The following is a 19,918-nucleotide window of genomic DNA, read 5'->3' on the forward strand; positions in this document are numbered from 1 at the left end:
ACCCAAACTGCTTGGTGCAGGGGCCTTCGGGACCAGTGTGGAGGTGACTGGCGTGGTGGGGACTGGTTCCAGGTCTATGGTGTAGCACTCCGGGCTGCCTGGCAGAACTTCCTCAGGCCCCTGCCCATTGCCCCCTTCCTCCTCTCTGTTGCCCTCTTCCTCTGGGCAACCCAACTACTCTGGGTTCACGCCACACTCCATAGCAGGGCCTCCACAAGTGTCGTAATTCAGACCGGGCTCCATGGTGGAGTCACTCCCCATAAGCACATGCATTCATAACATCAGCATGTATGTGGAGCTCCCCGGACCGCTGACTGGCTTCCTGGACTTTTTGATAGGCCTGCTGGAGTTCTTTCACCTACACCTGGCATTGCATTGAGTCCTGGCAGTAAACTTGGGCAGTGATTTCACATGATATCTGATCACAGGTTGCCACATTTCTCTTGCCAACGTGAAGTCTCTTCGCCACCGACAGGTCTCCCCAAATGAAAAGAACCTCCAGAATCTCCTGGTGGGTCCACAATGAGGCTTTCTTGTGAACCTAAACAGAACTAGGCAGACCACTACCCTGAGTGCTCATGATTGCCGTAGATGGCTAATGATGCAATTGCTACTGATGTGGTGTGATGCGATAGGCAAAGGAATGTTTTCATAATGGGTGTCCTCTATATTTGCAGGACTGGGCAATTCAAACTCTAATTCAAATTCAATCAAAACTTCACGGGTTTTCTGTGACCTTGTTCCTGCGCACCTGAATGGACAGCAGCATACAACGAAGCAGCCATACATGACGGGTCACCGCATAGTTTTGTGGGATACATACAGGACACTTCTGGAAGCTAATAAATTTGAATTAAGGACATGGCACTTCCACAATAGCCTTGATTCGAAATTTTAAATTCGAAATTGATGCTGTACCCATCCCATAATATCATTATTTTGTTATTGGTATTACGGCTGAATAAATCAAGATAATATTATTAACTGTGAAGACAATGACATTTTAATATCGAGCTAACTCCTTGAAATTTGATTTTATCTCGTAGTGTAGACACAGCCATAGAGAGGTGTGCTCCTAGGGACAGAGAGCTCACAGGACAGCTCACTGACATAAGGAGCCTAGAAGATATGCTCATAGGAAAGGAGATCTTAATAGTGAGACCTACAGTTGGCAAGCCACTAGAAAAGTCTGGCCCTAGAAAACAAATCCCTCAAATGACAGCAGGAAGCCCAGACTGTAAAGAACTAAGGACTTTCCTGAAGAAGAGCTACAGGTAACAGATCCCTGTCTGCAGGGAAGAAGTCTTCCCAGGGAGTAGTCAGAGACTGGACTCTAGGAAAGGGACCTGCTTGTAAAGGGCTTGGCCCTGGACAGAGGTGAGCAGCAGACTCAAGTGTGAAAAATAAGCTAAAACAGAACTCAAAGTCAGACCTGGGAACAAAGATTTTTGCTTATGTTTGTATTGGTCTTTTCTGTTATTAAATGAGACCCTTCAAAAGAGACACCATTTGATACCTGAAGGCCTGCTTGGACTTGTTTACATCCCAGTGAAGAGAAATTAAGGCAGAAGTCATGTGTGGTGCCAAGCCTGACTGCAAATGTGTGTGTCAGGAGTCTGCTCTATAACACTCATAAAACCTTCCAGATCAGAGCAAGCATTTCTCTGTCACAGGAACCATATATCTGAGGAAGTAATATAGACAGAATAGAAAGAACTAGATACAGATATCTCAAAATTGTCTGCCATTGCATATTACTTGGTAGCACAACACAGGCAGGCATAGAAGCTGAGAGGACACAGAATAAGGTATCCACTTGCTTGGCTATCTCCTCCACAACCAGGCCCAATTTTTCAGCCACCTAAAGAAGAAGGGCCTAGTGTTCTTTAAAAATGTCCAGTGGCTGGCCCTGGAGCTTCCCAAAATCACCTCATCTGGACATGCAGATGCTGACTGTACCATCAGGAAAGGCCCCAGACCATTGTCCCTCTGAGGGGACTGAGGATTAGGGGGGTGGATACATTTTCCTCTACCCTGATCTTTGAGCATGTCTCATGAAATGAGGCCAGTGCTGCCAACTGTTGCTCTGCGGTAGCAGCAGAGGAGCAGTGCAAAGAGGGAACCATCATGACCAGCCTGCCCCATGTGCTCCAATAAGGCCAATGGCCATATGCCAAAGAGGCACTATAGATGTTTAAATGTCCTCGGTTGTCCAATCAAACCAACGGAGTCTTGGAGAGGGGCTAACGGCCCTTCCATTACATTCCAGAGAAATCCCTTTGAGGCGACCACAAGTGGGGACCTCGATGCTTCTGTCTGCCTGTTACCATCAGTAACCAACACATGGAGTGAGAGGCTTAGTTCTAGTATCGAGTGGACCGGTAGTGGTAGGACCAGAGTTGCACCAATAATATGGAGACTGGTGTCTCCCCTTAAGCAATCCACGTCGAGAGGATGGGGACTGCAATCATGGTGGAGAGGATGAACTCCAGGGGATCTGGGCTGCGATGCCAGAGACCTGTCAAACAGAGATGGAAAGCTCTGTCTTGGCTTGGGGGACCAGTAGTGCTTCCCTGACCTGTGTGGGACTTAGTGGCTGGCATGTCTTCATAGGTAGCCTTTGCCATTTTCTGCAGCATGCACAGCGCCATCAGCTCAGGAAGAGGCATTTGCATTCTTGGCACATGGAAAGATGGGGAAGAGCATCAAGGGCATCAGGAGTTTTGGGTCCCTTACCACCCTGGGAGTTGGGGGTGGCTCCTTTAAGGAATAAAGTGCCCTGGCCAGGAAAACACATACTTGTGGCTCTGGAGTGGCCAGATAGCCTGAACTTGGTCCTCTGCCTGATGACTCACAGCCCTTCTTTCCTAATGCTGGGGACCTGTGTGCCCTCTTTTTTTTTTTTCCAGGCATCAGCAATGGGGAAGTGGTGCTGCATGGAGCCCAGTACTGGGTGGTGTGGTGTATTCCATGGCTGAGGGTGAATCTTTGTGGGACAGCTTTGAAGTTAGATGAAGGGCTGCCTCCATGAGAAGAGCCCACAAACAAATACCCTGCTCGACTCCTGGGTCAGAAATTTTTGCAAATTTGACACTTGTTCTTCACAAGTGATTCCCACAAGCACTTGAGGCAGTTGCTAAGGGGGTCACTTACAGACACAGGGCTGTTTCAATCTATGCAGGGCTTAAACCCCAAACATCAGGGCATACCCCACCTGGGGTGAAGTGTCACTGGGACTCTAACTACACTTAACTACTTAATACTAGCTGTAATAAACAAACTACTTATAAGGCCCTCAGGCTTGAAGACAGAAGGGATTAAACTGCTAGCCTGTGCTATGTAAGTAACAAAATTCTGGGGGAGAGACTAGCTCTGTGGTTAAAGCAGTGGCCTTGTAAACCTAGGGTTGTGAGCTGAATCCTTGAGGGGGGCCTTCCAAGGGTCTGGGGCAGGTTAGCTATAAAAAAAATAAAATTGTCAGGAACAGTGACAGATCCTCCTGGGAGTGCAGGGGAGCAGACTCGATGACCTCTTAAAGTCCCTTCTAGATCAACAAAATGCGTATAGTTCCATGTCTCCTCTTTCTTTCTAAAGGTGCTTCAGTAAACTACCTTGGGTTGTAAGGAGGAATGAAAGGGTAGAGGGACGGTGGTGCCTGATATATTGACATGTAAGAGCAGCACTAAAGGAGGCTACAGCTGGCTCTCCAGATACTGATAAACTAAAAATCTGTAATGACTGCACACCTGCGCATGCGCACATCTAGAATGTAATCAAGATGAGCAAGCACTGGAAGATAACTAGAAGGACCTATATGGAGCATTGAAGGTACTTGTTTAATACTGACAGCTTCTTTTAGCTAAAATGGAATTTAAAGATATTTAACACTTTTGAAAATAATGCTCTTTAGTCAGGTGCCTACATATAGTTTTTGCTGCCTCCCACTTGATATTTACATTCTAAAATGCTGGTGTTGTATTCTTTGCATCAGTGAACAATTTAATGTATCACTGGTGGCTATGGTATGGCTTGCTATGCTTTTAGAATAAACACATTTAGGAAAAAATTTAAATGCCACTAAAAAGATAAAAATGCTGCTGCAAGTAGGACAAGCAAGATTTCTGCTTCCTACAGTTAGCCCAGCATTCAGTCCTACCTTGCACATGATTTCTGTTTACCTGTCAAATGGGTTCTGCACAAAACACTGTTTCCACACCATGGAGGCAATAGCCCTGGACATGAGGTAGGAGTAGTACTTGGCACCATACCCCACAAGATGGCTGAATCTCAGCTGCCACGCCTACAGGAAAAAGAAAGCACAATGGAAATCACATCACTTTTATTCTTCTGATAATTTTGAGAACTTTTTATCAAAAATTACAGGAGGTATTGGAGCTAGACAAATTGGAGGAGTGGGCCAAAAGAAATCTGATGAGGTTCAGTAAAGACAAGTGTGGAGTCCTGCACTTAGGAAAGAAGAAGGATTGTTACAGGCTGGGGACTGACTGGCTAAGTAGTAGTGCAGCGGAAAAGAACCTAGGGATTACAGTGGAGAAGCTGCATATGAGTCAAGAGTGTGCCCCTATAGCAAAGAAAGCTAAGGGCATATGGGGTGAATTAGGAGAAGTATTTCCAGGAGACCTAGAGATATTTTTATTCCCTTCTATCTGGAACTGGTGAGACTGCATTTGGAGTATTGTGTCCAGTTCTGGCCCCCCAGTACAGAAAGGATGTGGATGAAGTACAGAGGGTCCAGTGAAGGGCAACCAAAATTATTAGTGGCTGCAGCACTTGAGCTACAAGGAGAGACTGAGGGATTTGGGCTTATTTAGTTTGCAGAAGAGTGATGGACAATTTGATAGCAGCCTTCAACTTCTTGAAGGAGGGCTCTACAGAGGATGGAGAGAGGTTGTTCTCAGTAGTAACTGATGGCAGAACAAGGAGCAATGGTCTCAAGTTACAGAGCGGTGGGTGCAGGTTGGATATTAGGAAAAAACTATTTCACCAGGAGGGTGGTGAAGCACTGGAATGCTTTGCCTAGAGAGGTGCTGGGATCTCCATCCCTACAGGTTTTTAAGTCCCGGCTTGACAAAGATCTGGCTGGGATGAATTAGTTAGGGTTGATCTTGCTTTGGGCAGGGGGATGGACGCAATGACTTCCTGAGGTCCCTTCCAGCCCTAGGATTCTATATCTATCTATCTATCTATCTATCTATACATATATTGAATTGGTTGATAAATATAGCAATATATTTCCAAAATATTAAAACGGCAGAAATCTAACAGGATTAATGAGAAACAATGAAAGAAAACCCCAAGTGTCTGGAATCTCATTATAATAAATACTTTGATTATATTTTTGCTAGGCTAACCATTATAATTAATACAATGAGTGAACAGAATAAAAGGCACAGAACACCATAATCAGTTTAAAAAAAATCACCTCAGACATTTAACAACATTCACATTCTTTCTATTTGGTGTTAAAAGAAAACCACAATTCACTTGTTACAATTTCCACATTTTCCACATGCATAATTATAGCGTCACACCTGAAAAAGTTAAACCAGGGGTTTTGCCAAAACAAAATTATAGTAGAGACTTGTATATGTATATTACAGTTTCCCACATGCCAAAGTACAAGCTCTGAGGTAAATGAATTATATCCTCCTGACATACCATTGTTCACAGATTTCCTTGTATGTTTATAGCAGATTATGATCTGTAATTATACAGTTATTTGTCCATAAATTGTTACTTAGTTTTATGACTCATTGCAATGTTGCTGAATTCCTCTCTTTTAATTAAAATTGAGTATCTCCATATTTGGTTCCGTTTCTTTTCCTTGGAAAACTGGAATTATCAGGTCTATTCTCTCTGAGACAAAGTTTCTGTTCTCTGATTTCCCCTGCCTGTAACGTGAAAGGGGGAGTGGAACTAAATTGAAAAGATATGTTGCTTCCTTGCAGTCTTATAGACTTCCATAATGTATGATGGCTCCATCTAGCAATGGATCAATGAGAAACCTCTTCTCCCTCACAGGCTCCTTCTCCAATTCAAAAATGCAATTTGTCTTGTTTGAACCGGATCAGAGCACTATGATAATCACAGAAGTGTAAGAACGGAAGGGATCTCTGTAGACATTGTGACAGGGTGAGACCAGGGGAGCAACTCACAGGGGTAAAAAGCAGCTCAACACAGCCCTGGCAATCAGGCCGAGTGGGAGCAGCAGGGGAAGAGGCTGCCCTAAATCAATTAGGGCCACTTGGTCCCACTTAAAGCTACCTTTAAAACCCTCCCCCAGTAGGACCAGGGAAGAGAGTATATTAGGAGGTGGGTAAGAAGGTTGGAGGTTCAAACAAGCAAGGTGGGAGTTTTGATTGTCTTTATTTGCATGCCTCTTTCAAAGGAGAGATACTGTGTTCATTCTGGCTGTGTCTACGCTTGTATCAGTGCCGAATACAGTGAAACAATTATTCTCATGTCTTGCTTACAATACCCATGGTAATATATCCTAAAGTGACAGTAGGTATGTGCCTGCTTGTGTGGTGTGGGTATTTTTTTTTGAGCAACCATGTTACACTTATATTTAGTTTGAGATCCACTCAGCCCCTTGAGTATTCTAGGATGAATTTCACACAATGGTACACAATGGTCCCTGACTAGTTTGTGTATGCAGTTTTTAACTTGTTCTTTCTGTATTTTAGCTTCAGGTCCTAACTCATTTTCACTGATGTTCGGAATGTTTGACATGTGATAGCTACTAATCCTTCTGATAAAAACAAACAAAAACAAACGCATTTAGAACATCCACCAATTCCATATTTTCTGTTACTGTCTTTCCCCCTCATTGAGTAAAGGGTCTACCCTGTCCTTGGTCTACCTCTTGCTTCCAACGTAGATGCACAATGTTTTCTTGTGGCCCTTTATCTCTAATTACTTTAATCTGGTTTTGTATCTCGGCCTTTCTTAAAAATTCTATTCCTGCATGCTTGGAAATTTATGTTTGGGGGGTGGGGGGAGAGAATAGATATCCTTCAGAATTTGACCTTGTTTAACATTTTGAAGAACTCTTCACTGAATATCTCCTGGTTAAACCAGGGTGGTCTCCTGCCATACTTTCTAGCTTTCCTATGCATTAGGATAAAAAACGCTTGTGCCCTTAATAATATGTCTCCGAAAAACTGCCAGCTCTCTCCAACTTTCTCCCCATCAGACTTGGTTCCAATCAGATCTTACCAGGCAACTCCCCGAGCTTGCTAAATTCTGCCTTCTTGAAAGCCATTAATTTCATTGTGATGTTTTTCCTCCTATCATTCCTCAGAATTGTGAGCACTACCATTTTGTGATGCCTTTCACCAAAGCTGCCTTGCAGTTCCAAATTCTCAACCACTTCTTCTATATTCACCAAAATCAAATCTAGAACAGCCTCTCCCTTAAGTTGCTTTCTCCAACTTCTGAAATAAAAAGGTCTCCAATGCATTCCAAGAATTTATTGGATAATCTGTGCCTTGCTGTATTATTTCCCCAACCGATGTCTGTGAAGTTGACATCCTCCCATCAGCCTCAACCCCTGTGTTTTCAATGATCATGTTAATGTCTAAGGAATGCAACACCCTCTCCTGTTTTGGAGGTTCTGAGAGAAAGAAGGGTTAATTCTTCATTAATAAGAAGAAGGGACTATGTTAAAAACCATTTTTTCCTATGTGGCCTTGTGAAAAACAAGAAAATATTACTAAAATACTGGACTGCTAATTTCTCTGGCAGTGCAGCCAAGTTTAAGGTTACAAGAAATCCTGTGTTTTATGCAAGTAGGTTTAGGGACATTAAACGTATCAGGGTAGAAAGACAACAGTAAGGGGTTCTTCGACTCAAGATTAAGGGAAAAATTCCCCTCACAGAAATTTCTCCATTGTCTTTAAAGTAGCTAAATTGGTGTAAAAAGAAGAATAAACCCCTCAGGCTCCAGGTGCTGGATCCTAATCATCACATTAGAGAGGGCCTTGAGAAAGCTGGAAAGCAGGGGATGACACCCACGCTAGAAATTTTTCTATTTCACCTCTGGCAGTACTGACTTGAAACAGATGTTTACTGTATGTTAATCTCCTTGAATTTTAGCCTTCTGATCAACCTATAGCCCCAAGTTGGACTCCTCACCCTGCAACCTATATCACTGATGACTATACTTATCCTGCTTCTGACAAGGGAATCTTCTGCAAAGGTGCAACTGTTCATTCAACAAGATGGAGAGTCTGCAAGTACTGCTTATACTGTAGATAAACTAAGAGAAATAAAAAGTTTGAATAGAGGCTGAGCCAGGATACTGTACAGTAAGTCACAAGCATTTATATCACTATGGCTACGTCTACACGTGAAGCCTACATTGAAATAGCTTATTTCGATGTAGCAACTTTCGATGAGTAACGTCTACACGTCCTCCAGGGCTGGCAACATCGATGTTCAACTTAGACGTTGCGCGGCACCACATCGAAATAGGCGCAGCGAGGGAACGTCTACATGCCAAAGTAGCACACATCGAAATAAGGGTGCCAGGCACAGCTGCAGACAGGGTCACAGGGCGGACTCAACAGCAAGCTGCTCCCTTAAAGGGCCCCTCCCAGACACAGTTGCACTAAACAACACAAGATACACAGAGCTGACAACTGGTTGCAGACCCTGTGCCTGCAGCATGGATCCCCAGCTGCCGCAGCAGCGGCCAGAAGCCCTGGGCTAAGGGCTGCTGCCCACGGTGACCATAGAGCCCCGCAGGGGCTCGAGAGAGAGCGTCTCTCAACCCCTCAGCTGATGGTCGCCATGGCGGACCCCGCTATTTCGAAGTTGCGGGACGCGCAACGACTACACGGTCCCTACTTCGACGTTGAACGTCGAAGTAGGGCGCTATTCCTATCCCCTCATGGGGTTAGCGACTTCGACGTCTCGCCGCCTAACGTCGAAGTTAACTTCGAAATAGCGCCCGGCACGTGTAGCCGTGACGGGCGCTATTTCGAAGTTAGTGCCGCTACTTCGAAGTAGCGTGCACGTGTAGACACGGCTCATGATAGCAGCCTGATCAAAGTGGTGATAGCTGAAATATGCAAAGTTGTTTTGCTGTGCTCCATCTAGTACTGGTATATCTCTTCTCTACCAAATAAAATACAGGCCTTTGGGTGGATAAAACTGTAGCCTGTTCTCAGCTCTACTGCCTCAAAGAGAGAAGAAGAATTGTAGTATATGATCCAAATACACATGAAGAGATGAGGAGAAAAGGGGAGATAGCAGCTTGTTTTCAGTGCAAGATTAAACAGCTGGAAATAAAACCCTGAGGGGTACATTTTACCAGCAGTGAGATGCAATTTAGCCAGTCAATTCCCAAAGCACTGTTTGGAAAATGGGCTCCTGATTCCTACAAGATCAGCACAAGTCAAAAGTTTCTTCTTGCTTTGTTCTTCAACATTTAACAAGACACTCCTACTCAAAGGCTACGTCTACACTTACCAAAAACTTTGAAATGGCCATGCTACTGGCCAAATTGAAGAATACTAATGAGGCGCAGAAATGCATGTTCAGTGCCTCATTAGGATGGCACTGGCCATGGCACTTTGAAATTGCCATGTTTTGCTCCTGTGTGGCTCATCTACATGGGGGTCCTTTTCGAAAGAACCCCATCAACATCGAAATCCCCTTATTCCTATGAGCTCATAGGAATAAGGGGATTTGGATGTTGGTGGGGTCCTTTCGAAAAGGACCCCCGTAAATATGAGCCGTGAGAGAGTGAACTGTGGAAATTTTGAAGTGCCATGGCCAGTGGCATGCTAATAAGGTGCTGAATATGCATTTCAGTGCCTCATTAGTATTCTTTGATTTGGCCACTAGCATGGCCGTGTCAAAGTTTTTGTTAAGTGTAGACACAGTCACTAAATGTCACAGAAACATCAATTTTTAATTTTTGATGGAGTGATATAGATAATATATGGTGTTCAATTTACATAAAAACAATGGCTTTTATTCAATTCTAACTGTTCCCATCTCCTACAGCCTCAGGCCTGAAAACAAGTTCAGTTTGAACTCATTTTTAGCTTGCAATGAGTATGGTAGTTGCAACATTTATACATAACATCTACAATTTTTCTAATTTGTTCCTTAATTTTAACCATAATCGCTAAACAGAAAACGTATTTAAAAATATATTACAAGGACAGTATTTTTAGAAAACTGAAGCAGGAAAACACGTCAGTCTTTCTTTTATTACTTAGTAAGTCTTCAGTTTGAGGATTTGAAGTTTCATCTTGAAAGGTTACAGCTCTCCCAAGAATGGAAAACGTTTAGCTGCTGAACCACTTTCACATGCCTAATATCTTAATTTCCAAATATATCTGCTTATTAAAAACTGCAAAAATATATCTGCTTTTTCTGCTACAAAAGAAAACCCTTTCCAGGAGTTTGGCTTCAGAGAAAATATTTAATCCTGTTTTACGCGCCTCACGAAATATTAATTTCAATAGCCATCATAACCGCGAAATACTACAGAGCACAGCAGCATGTCTCTTCAGGCCATGGTGAACACACAGAACTGTCTCTCCATTTCTTGCAGTGACTTCCCATAGAATAACATCAAACGTCTTCATTAGTTCAAAGGCACTCAATAGACATAGCCCAGGGTAACTAAAAGATCACCTCTATAGCTCCATGTAGAGGACCACTGTTCAAAGCTCCACTCCAAAGGCAAAAAGAAAATGTTCCACAAATGGGCAAGACACAGAGCTTTCTCAGGATCTGGTCCAAGACTATAAAACCAACTCCCAATGTGAGAACCACTAAGAACTGCCTCACTTTTAATTCCTAGCACAAGATGAACTTATTAGGCCTTGCCTTTGCTAGTATATTTAATTAAAAAAAATCCCATAAAATTTCTTTTTGGGAGAGGAAGTAAAGAACTACACAACAAATGCTAGCTAGTCACATCAAGTAATCCACCTGGAAAGTGCTCAGATACTACGGATGATGAAGGGTATATAAAACAACATAAAGAGAGGAGGACAGATAATGGAATATTAACAGAAGTTAAATATATATTTAAGTACTGTCCAAGGTTATTACAGGAACTGGCTGTAAACTTATTGTACCAAAGGATTTGTTAAATAAAACTATGGATAACTGGGTTGTGACAGTGAAAAATGAAGTTCTATCCCTAGTAAAACAAAAAGCAGTCAAGTAGCACTTTAAAGACTAGCAAAATAGTTTATTAGGTGAGCTTTCGTGGGACAGACCCATTTCTTCAGACCATAGCCAGACCAGAACAGGACAGACTCAATATTTAAGGCACAGAGAACCAAAAACAGTAAGCAAGGAGGACAAATCTTTACCTTTTTCTGATTTGCTCACGTTGATTATCTTTTTCTGATTTGTCCTCCTTGCTGTTTTTGGTTCTCTGTGCCTTAAATATTGAGTCTGTTCTGGTCTGGCTATGGTCTGAAGAAGTGGGTCTGTCCACGAAAGCTCACCTAATAAACCATTTTGCTAGTCTTTAAACTGCTACTTGACTGCTTTTTGTTTTGGTAGTGTATAGACTAGCACGGCTTCCTCTCTGTTACTTATTCTATCCCTAGTGTGGCAAATGTCATGCTGATATTTTAAAAAGGAAATTAAATCCAAACTTAACAGCATAATGAAATAATATAACTAACATTTTGTTCATTCTGGCTACATCTACACCGCATTCCCCTTTCAGAGGAAGCAAGCAAATAAGCAAAACAGGAAGTTGGGTTCTTTCAAAATGTTTTTTTACCCTGAAGAAACCCCGTCTACATGGCTGTTTTTGGTAAAAGCCCCTTCCAGAAATGTGATTGCGCGAGATTATGTAAATGAATTGCAAGATTTGTAAATCAGCAGTTCATTTGCATTTTCAATTGCCCTCATTTGCATTCCTCCTCCAAAAGGGGAAAGTCATGTAGACGCAGACTCTGTGAATACTACTGTGTCAAGAAAATTAACACAAACTTTCCCTATCTAGGTTTCAGTGTAGGCTGGACTTTAAAACGTGTTTAGTAATGAGGCAAAAAGTCTGAGGGAAGGTTGTGTGACTGTAAAATACAAGTAGCTCTAGTGATGTCATCATTCTCTTCTTCCCCAACCTCCCGTAATGTTCCCACACAAAGTAGATCGTGATTGCTGTCGTTCTTGTAGCAATTCCCCTGCTTCAGCTCTCAGAAGATCTCAGTTAGTTCCCTTAACTCTATAATTCATAAAATTACTTTACAGGATATAAAAATAATACCATTCTTAACTAGATTTAGATAATTTTAAACTGCAAGATGCATATACAATTTTTAAATGATTTCTTATAAATACATATATTCTTGATTTCCAATTTCCAATGATTTCTGCACATCAATTTAAAAAGAAAACTGATACATGAATTTCCCCTTTGGAAAACCTGAAGGCTAGATATATACAATTAGGGGACACTTTTTATTTGTTATGTTTCTGGTAAGCGTCAAGGAAGTTAATGAAGATTTTGAACATACCAGCTACTCTGGGAATACATATGATAATTAAAAAAAGTTCCATTAAGACATTCCAGGAGTTCATTAAATAACAATGTACTCCATAGCATAGCCCAGGGGTTATGATAATATGCCATCTGCAGGTCATGTTACTGCCTGTTTTTTTGTATAGTATAGCAGACAGTAATAATTTCACTGGATCAGTCACGCACCTTTATTAGTTAAAGATGCCTGTTTTCTATCAACATACCATGAATCCTCCTCAATTATCTTTTCTGAAGAATTTCCAAAATCCCATATGCAATGGCTTTTCATCCGATACAATAAAAAAATCCTGCTCCACTTTGACTACAGTAAACTGAAAGTCTTATTAGGAGCTTAAATTAAGATACACAGTTGCTGCATTCTTAGTGTATGAAACAGAACTTTATAGTTTACAGAGAATTGTAGTATCTATAACTAAATGATATCCTTTTATTAACTTTAAAGCTTAGGTGACACTTCAAGTTTATGTATGGCTAAAGATGCTTCTAGCCTACTCCTATCAAATCTAGAGAGAATTTTCATATTTAGCAACGCCCAGAAGTATACCATCAACAATTAATACAAAATTCAGACATCGTCCTCATGAGACTAAACTAACATTTGAAAAGGAAATAAGTTGCAAACAGCACTGTGTAATTCATTTCATTCCTATTGTTAACGAATTTTAATTTCATCTACAGCTAATGTTTGTTTTCATTTAATGGCATTAGTGCTGTTGCTGTTTAGATTGCTCTTTCCTTTTGGACGAAAAAAACCCTCTTACAGTGATTGTGCTAATCCAGTCAAATACTCTTTGACTTGTCTTTGAGAAGAGCCTGAACCTTTCAAAATGCTCTTTGAAATCTGTGCTTCCATTTAGTCTCCATAAACCTTCCACTATTTCAAAGCAGATGAAATGTCTCCATTGAATTTTGAGTCTGAAGTCAGACCACAGGGTATAATACAAGATCCAACATTAAATATGTAAATACCCTTTTTCTTCACTTACCATTTTAAATTCAAGATTTCTACTGTCTGAAATCTTAGCAGGAGAGTTTCTAAATAGTTTCCATAGGCAAAAATATTTGGAAGTAATATCTGGGGGTCCCTCCCTAGCCAATTAAATTTTTATTCCTGGCAGTAGATGCAAGCAGAGGAATAGCTTGCTCCTCTTTCCTGCAGGGGCCTTTGGGTGGAGAAGCCATAGATCTGGCACCAGATTGGTGCTGTTTCTCCTGAAACACTCCATGAAACTGGGTGTCAGCATAAGATGGAAAAACTGCTGAAAGTCATCAACAAACTTCTGGCTAATTATAAGCCAAGCTCTTAGCAGCCCTTCTTTATTTAGGCCCAATATTTACACATTTGTAGACATAAGAATCTGAGCAACAACACAAGGGCTGTGTCTAGACGAGCCCCCAACTTTGAAGGGGGCATGTTAGTTAGGATGTTGGGCGATTACTAATGAGGAGCTGCAGTGCATATGCAGCACTTCATTAGTCAAAATCTCCCCCACGGCAACTCCGAAGTGTGAAACTTTGAAGTGCCAGCTTGTGCGTAGCTGCGGGTACTTTGAAGTGCCTGTGCTACTTCAAAGTCCCTTTACTTCTCAAAATTTTGAGGAGTAAAGGGATTTCAATGTAGCGTGGGCACTTCGAAGTACCCATGGCTGACCCGTGGTTACATGCAAGCTGGCACTTCGAAGTTTCACGCTTCAGAGTTGCCGCGGGGGAGATTTTGACTAACAAAGTGCTGCATATGCACTGCAGCTCTTCACTAGTAATCTCCCGACATCCTAATTACCATGCCCTCCTTCGAAGTTGGGGGCTAGTCTAGACACACCCAAGGTGCTGCAAATTAGGCACAACAAGCACTGTCTTATCCTCTTCTGAGGCCCCTTTTTATTGTGGAGAACTACTAGATTGTATAATACAAAAAAAAAAAAAAAAAAAAAAATCAAGCAAACTGGCTCTTCTGAGGCACTCTTTATTTCATCCCAACAGGCTCCCTGTTCCACTGTTCTATGTATATAGGAAACATTTCACAAACTTGAAACAGAAAACATGCACCTCTCTACATTTCTATGTACCTCAGGGTCTTTATTACTGCTTTTAGACCCTAACGAAGGAGTCAGTGAAGTATGATTCTCACTTGTTTTACAAGGAAGTTCACTAGGAGCTTTCACAGTACATAACTAGCATAGTGTACAGGCTTCTAATATGGCAAATCTCAATCTCGTCCATTCTGCCTCCAAGAATTAACAAACTAAACTGTGTGCTTGACTACTGAGACTCTAACCAATACCATAAATCCACGCCAGAACCAGGAAAACAATCGCCAACATTCTAGTGCTGTTTGACAATTAATTCTAAAACTCAATGAAAGAGTGTATGTTAGATGCCTTTTTAGTGGATGATCCACAAAGTGTACCTCAAACGGCAGAAGTCTGCACTGGGATCAAATGCTGTAGTTGAAGACCTGCTAGCAAGCCATGAATGTTGGGAGGTCCGTACAGTTGCAAATGATGGAATTTGCTTCTGAACTTTTCTATTTAGAAAACTATAGAAAATATAGTTCACAGAAAATCCCTAAACCATATTTTCACACCTAGTCTCTTGAGTTTTGAAAACAAAGAGGTCAGCTTTGGTTTAGACGTAAACCAAGGTATTCATGCCCTATGTTATTACAAACAAAGAACACTCTTTGGTGGGGATGTGCGCACTTCTGGGGAGAAGTCTGTCACATTGGTCAGCCATACATTCTCATTTTAAATACACAAAATTTCAGTGGGTGGCTCTATCATTTACGTACTCTGTTGCGGATGAGGATTTTTTTTTCCTATATGCTGGCCTAATTCACCATTTTGTTATAGCAGTTTAACGCTGGTGTGAATTCCACCAACTACAAAGAATTACATCAGTACAACCCTTGAGTTACATTGAAGTGAAAACAAAGATTTTTAAAAATTATTTTATAATTGCAGCTTCTGCTCGTGGTTAGAATAACCTGAACTTAATTATAAGAAACGACTTTTTATTTCTCACTAGCTTGCCTAATGATACAATAGTTCAAAAATTTACAGTTAAAGTGCCTTTCTGAGGTTAGAAGTATGATAGTGTGTAACATAAACCAACTAAAACATCACTGACAATTTAGAAAGTGAGTCAAACAAGAGATTGAACTTTCAATTTATAACACTTCTGTGTTTTTCTTATGAAATCATAAATAAATCTAGCAAGACAGGCAATGTAAATATTTTTGCAATTATTTATATTGGAGAAGAGGAAAGGAATTTAATGTGCTATTAACCACTTACATGTTTCTAGATATGTACCATATGGTCTTTGAATTGTTTCAAGTATTAGGAAACAATAAATATTTTTTAATTTACCCGATTGAATAACTTGATTTCTACAACTCAAATACACAAAAGCTGTATACCATCATAACCATTACCAAGACAAAGTAATTAAATTTGCCATTTGAGAGAGAAAAATATGCACATCAAAAAGATATGCTCATGGTTTAGTATTTGGTAACTGCTCATTTTAAGGTTCTGACTAGAAAGCAGGCAGTTAGGAAGATTCTGGCAGTGCCCTGCTATAAGGCTTCTCCTGATGCTTCCCCTGGCCAGAGCCTCTCACTGACACCTCGTGACACAGTGTAGGGGCAGACAACTTTTTACACTATTCATTGCTACTAATGGGCTGGGTTTACACGTGCCCCTTCTTTTCAAAAGGGGCATGTTAATGAGCAGGTCCAAAAGATGCTAATGAGGTGCTGCAATGAATATGCAGCACCTCATTAGCATAATGGCAGCCGCGGCGATTCGAAAGTGCGGATTTTCAAATTGCATGCCGCCCGTGGAGACGGGACCTTCCAAAAGGACCCCCCCGGTTTTCGAAAGCCCTTCTTCATATCTGGTGATCCGAAGAAGGGCTTTCGAAAACTGGGGGGGAGGCCTTCTTTTGGAAGGTTCCGTCTCCACAGGCGGCGTGCGATTTGAAAAGCTGCACATTCGAATCACCGCAGCTGCCATTATGCTAATGAGGCGCTGCATATTCACTGCAGCGCCTCATTAGCATCTTTCGAACCCGCTCATTAACATGCCCCTTTCAAAAGGAAGGGGCACATGTAGACACAGGGATGGTGTTCAGGGTAGACGTAGCCCCACAGTTAACTTGAGCGATGTTTTGAAATGTGCTTATTCCCACTTACAGCATGCTAACTTGAGCTAACTGTTGCAGTGAAGAGAAGTTTCATTCTAGCTAAGTCACCCTTCAGTAAAAATGGAGGGGACAGTATTCCTTCTCTGATATGTTGACAATCTTGCTACATAAAGCAAAACTACTTCAGGAAAAGTGCTGTCTCTTAATATATGTTTATAATGGCACCTTGAATAATGTGGCCCTGATATGAGCTTGGATATCTACCCACTTCTGAAATACAAGGAACAGATATACTTATTAATAGCTCAACTGTATTTAGGACCAATACTTCCATCATCAAAATAACGGTAATTTGGCATGTCAGAGAAAAGCATTTTATGCACTCACTAAATAATAGTGTTTACTCTCTTTTTCCTACCCCCAATTAAACTGACTTATACATGTTACTTAAAAGTATTCGCAGTAAGGGACATATGCAATTTTTTTCTTCATAGTTCCTTAAAAAGCAGCTTCAGCACATGTAAGTATCACTAAAAATGTGTTTTGAGATTCATAGCAATAACACCTGTAAATGGAAATTCTTTAAAAGTGCTTCACTGTCTTGCAATTGTTGTAAACATTCTGCAGCCACAGACATAATAGTTTAGTTTATAGTGTCCCATTACTTTTAAAATATAAATATTTCATGTTACTTTGCTATTAGTATTTCCCTGTCATAAAGGTATATTGAAATACATTGAAATACATTGAAAAAAAAAGCCAAGCAAACCTATATAGTGACTGTGAGTTTCTGAAAGTTCTAAGTATTGTTATTGGTTTGAACTGAACATTTAAACTTAATACAGCACCCAGAAATGTCCGTAGGATTTATGGGTCCCTACACAATACTATTAAACTGGTGCCTACGTCTGATGGCAACCCAGGGATGGAAGCATGATGATTAATTAATTAATTTTTAAAACTAATTTTAAATTTTAAACTGTGGAGTAACACAGTAAATTCAGAGACAGACAGTATATATCTGGGGTTGGCACATGCCTGTTAAATAACTTAATTACCACTTGAATGGCTTTTTCACAGGTTCAGTGTTGTGTAAGAGGATTGACAGACTTTTTCACTTTTAAGTCAACCAGATCCTCTCCAGAGGAAGCAAGACCACAGAACAGGAATAGGAGAAGGAGGGTGGGTGGGGTAGCAAATTTTCAGGTGCCCTACACTGCTGCTTATTCTGTGTATGTGTTAAAGGTGTCCCTGGCAGCACCAGTGCTTTCCAAATTGCTTTTCACTATTATTAATTATTAATACAAATTTATATAAAGTTTGTTGAATTATCATTTAAATTTTCCTCTCACTATTCTTACTTGTTTATAGTCTATTTTAAGAAAGCCCATTTGATAGCTAATTTAGGGATTTGCATTTTTTGTAAACATCTGAAGTTTCTACCTTGACAAAAGAAGCAACTAACTTTGTGGAGGGTACACCAAATCCTGTGACCAGACAAGTGGCTCAGTCAATCTTCAGAAAACTAACAAGTTATAGTCAGAATTGCATCAGTGTCTGCTCAAGTAGCTATGCTACTTAGAAGAAAAAGGACCAATCTATTACATCGTAAAGCCCCAATACCTTTATTAGCAAAAACATGAATAGGAAACAAAATATTTTGGTTTAATATGATCTACTAAATATGGAATAATAAGCTTCCCACACCGAACCAAACTGCACTGTGGAGAAAGGTATGAAGCTTAATTAAGCTTGTTACCTAAGGGAAGCTTTAGGTCACTAACAGAAGTGGCCTTTCTGAAATACTGCATTTTTAACATGTTGGAACAAATTAGACATATTGCCAGATTATCCAGCAGCCCAGAAAATAATTAAAAGCCTTACTGCCCAAAGTTATATAAACCAAAATATGTACTCTCCTATCATGGGTAATTACAACAATTTCTGCATGATAGCTTTGATGTAAATTACATAGTAATGCATTAACCTGACATTGCTCAAGTATTTAAGGAGGTGCTCAGGGCAAGGTGCATGTGTGTGCGTGTGCAGGCATCAGGTTTGGGGACAGCAGGGCTCAGAGCAGGGGAAAGGAGCATCACTGCCCAGCCACTGGATTCCCAGGGCTGGCTGGGACGGGGGACCTTCCTACTCAGGGCAGTGGCTCCCTGAGGCTGGCTGGGGCAGCAGGATTGGTACTGACCAGGCAGTGGCTCCTTGAGGCTGAATTGGGGGACATGCTGGCCAGGTGGCAGTCCCCCAAGGCGGCGGAGGCCACTCTGCCTGGTCATCGGATTCACAGGATTGGTTGTGGTGACAGAAGATGCCAGGTATGGTGGCCAGCAATATCCAGAGCCTGACCCCAGCCCGCCCCTCTGTTTTTGGTACTCCCTGTGGTCATTTTCCAGTATAACAGTCCCTGATGGCAGACCCTTCCCCTTCCATTTCATGAGAAACAACTGACTTCCAGGAACATCCCATTGTCCTGGCACAAGCAAACACTGACTTTGCTTTAAAGTATGATAAGAGGAAGCTGCATACCAGATTTAGTGGTCCTACCTCTTATCCTATGGGAGAATTTCTTGAACAAACAGTCACAGACACTCTCTCTCAAATGTGTAGTAGATAAATAAAACAAGAGTTTATGCAAATTTTGAAGGAAGTATATAACAGGAAGAAACACTGTTTACCAAAAACTTACCTCTTGTCCATGCTTTGTTTTGCTGTGATCCAAAAAGAGAGGTTAACAAGAACTCAATGCTCTCCTTCTGGAACCTGATATTGCTTTTTTCTTTAAAAGCATCTTTTCAGTTATCTAAACTTTTATTATTTTTTATGCACAAAGTCAAAAGTGGTTAGGTAAGAATCTCAAAGTTCGTTTTCTACGACTTGCCACCCCTCCCCCAAAATAACTTTGCAATATTGGCATTGTATAGTTCCTTATTTGCTGAATTTCACCAATTCCCATACCAATTTCTTTCAATTCATAAGTCAAACTAACCACCTGTGTCTGCCACATCTTCCACACAAAACAATCAAAGTGGGTTATTTCCAGGTCAGATATGATCACTAGTATCAGAGGACCTACAGACCAAATTAGGGCCCCATTTATACATATTCAACTCCATTGTTTTCAGCCTGCACAGGTGCCACTAACAACATAAAGTGAGTAATGGGAGAACAGGTCTAAAATTAACAAAATGAAATTCACAAAAAGATAAGTGC

At 41.1% G+C, this 19,918-nt stretch overlaps 1 protein-coding gene across 3 annotated transcripts in view; it reads right to left on the reverse strand.

Annotated features, from left to right (window-relative positions):
* The window catches only part of MIPEP (mitochondrial intermediate peptidase), a 118,418-nt gene that overhangs the window by 12,731 nt on the left and 85,769 nt on the right, over nt 1–19,918 (reverse strand). For 2 of the 3 annotated variants that reach the window (XM_074985580.1, XM_074985589.1), the window contains exon 17: nt 4,179–4,300. The exons of the other annotated variant lie outside the window; for it this stretch is intronic. In XM_074985580.1, coding sequence (XP_074841681.1) covers nt 4,179–4,300 — 122 coding nt within the window. The remainder of the gene's footprint in view (nt 1–4,178; nt 4,301–19,918) is intronic. 3 annotated transcript variants of the gene reach the window in all.

This window comes from Carettochelys insculpta, chromosome 1 (assembly GCF_033958435.1).
Source record: "Carettochelys insculpta isolate YL-2023 chromosome 1, ASM3395843v1, whole genome shotgun sequence".
In the NCBI taxonomy this organism is placed as follows: Eukaryota; Metazoa; Chordata; order Testudines; family Carettochelyidae; genus Carettochelys; species Carettochelys insculpta.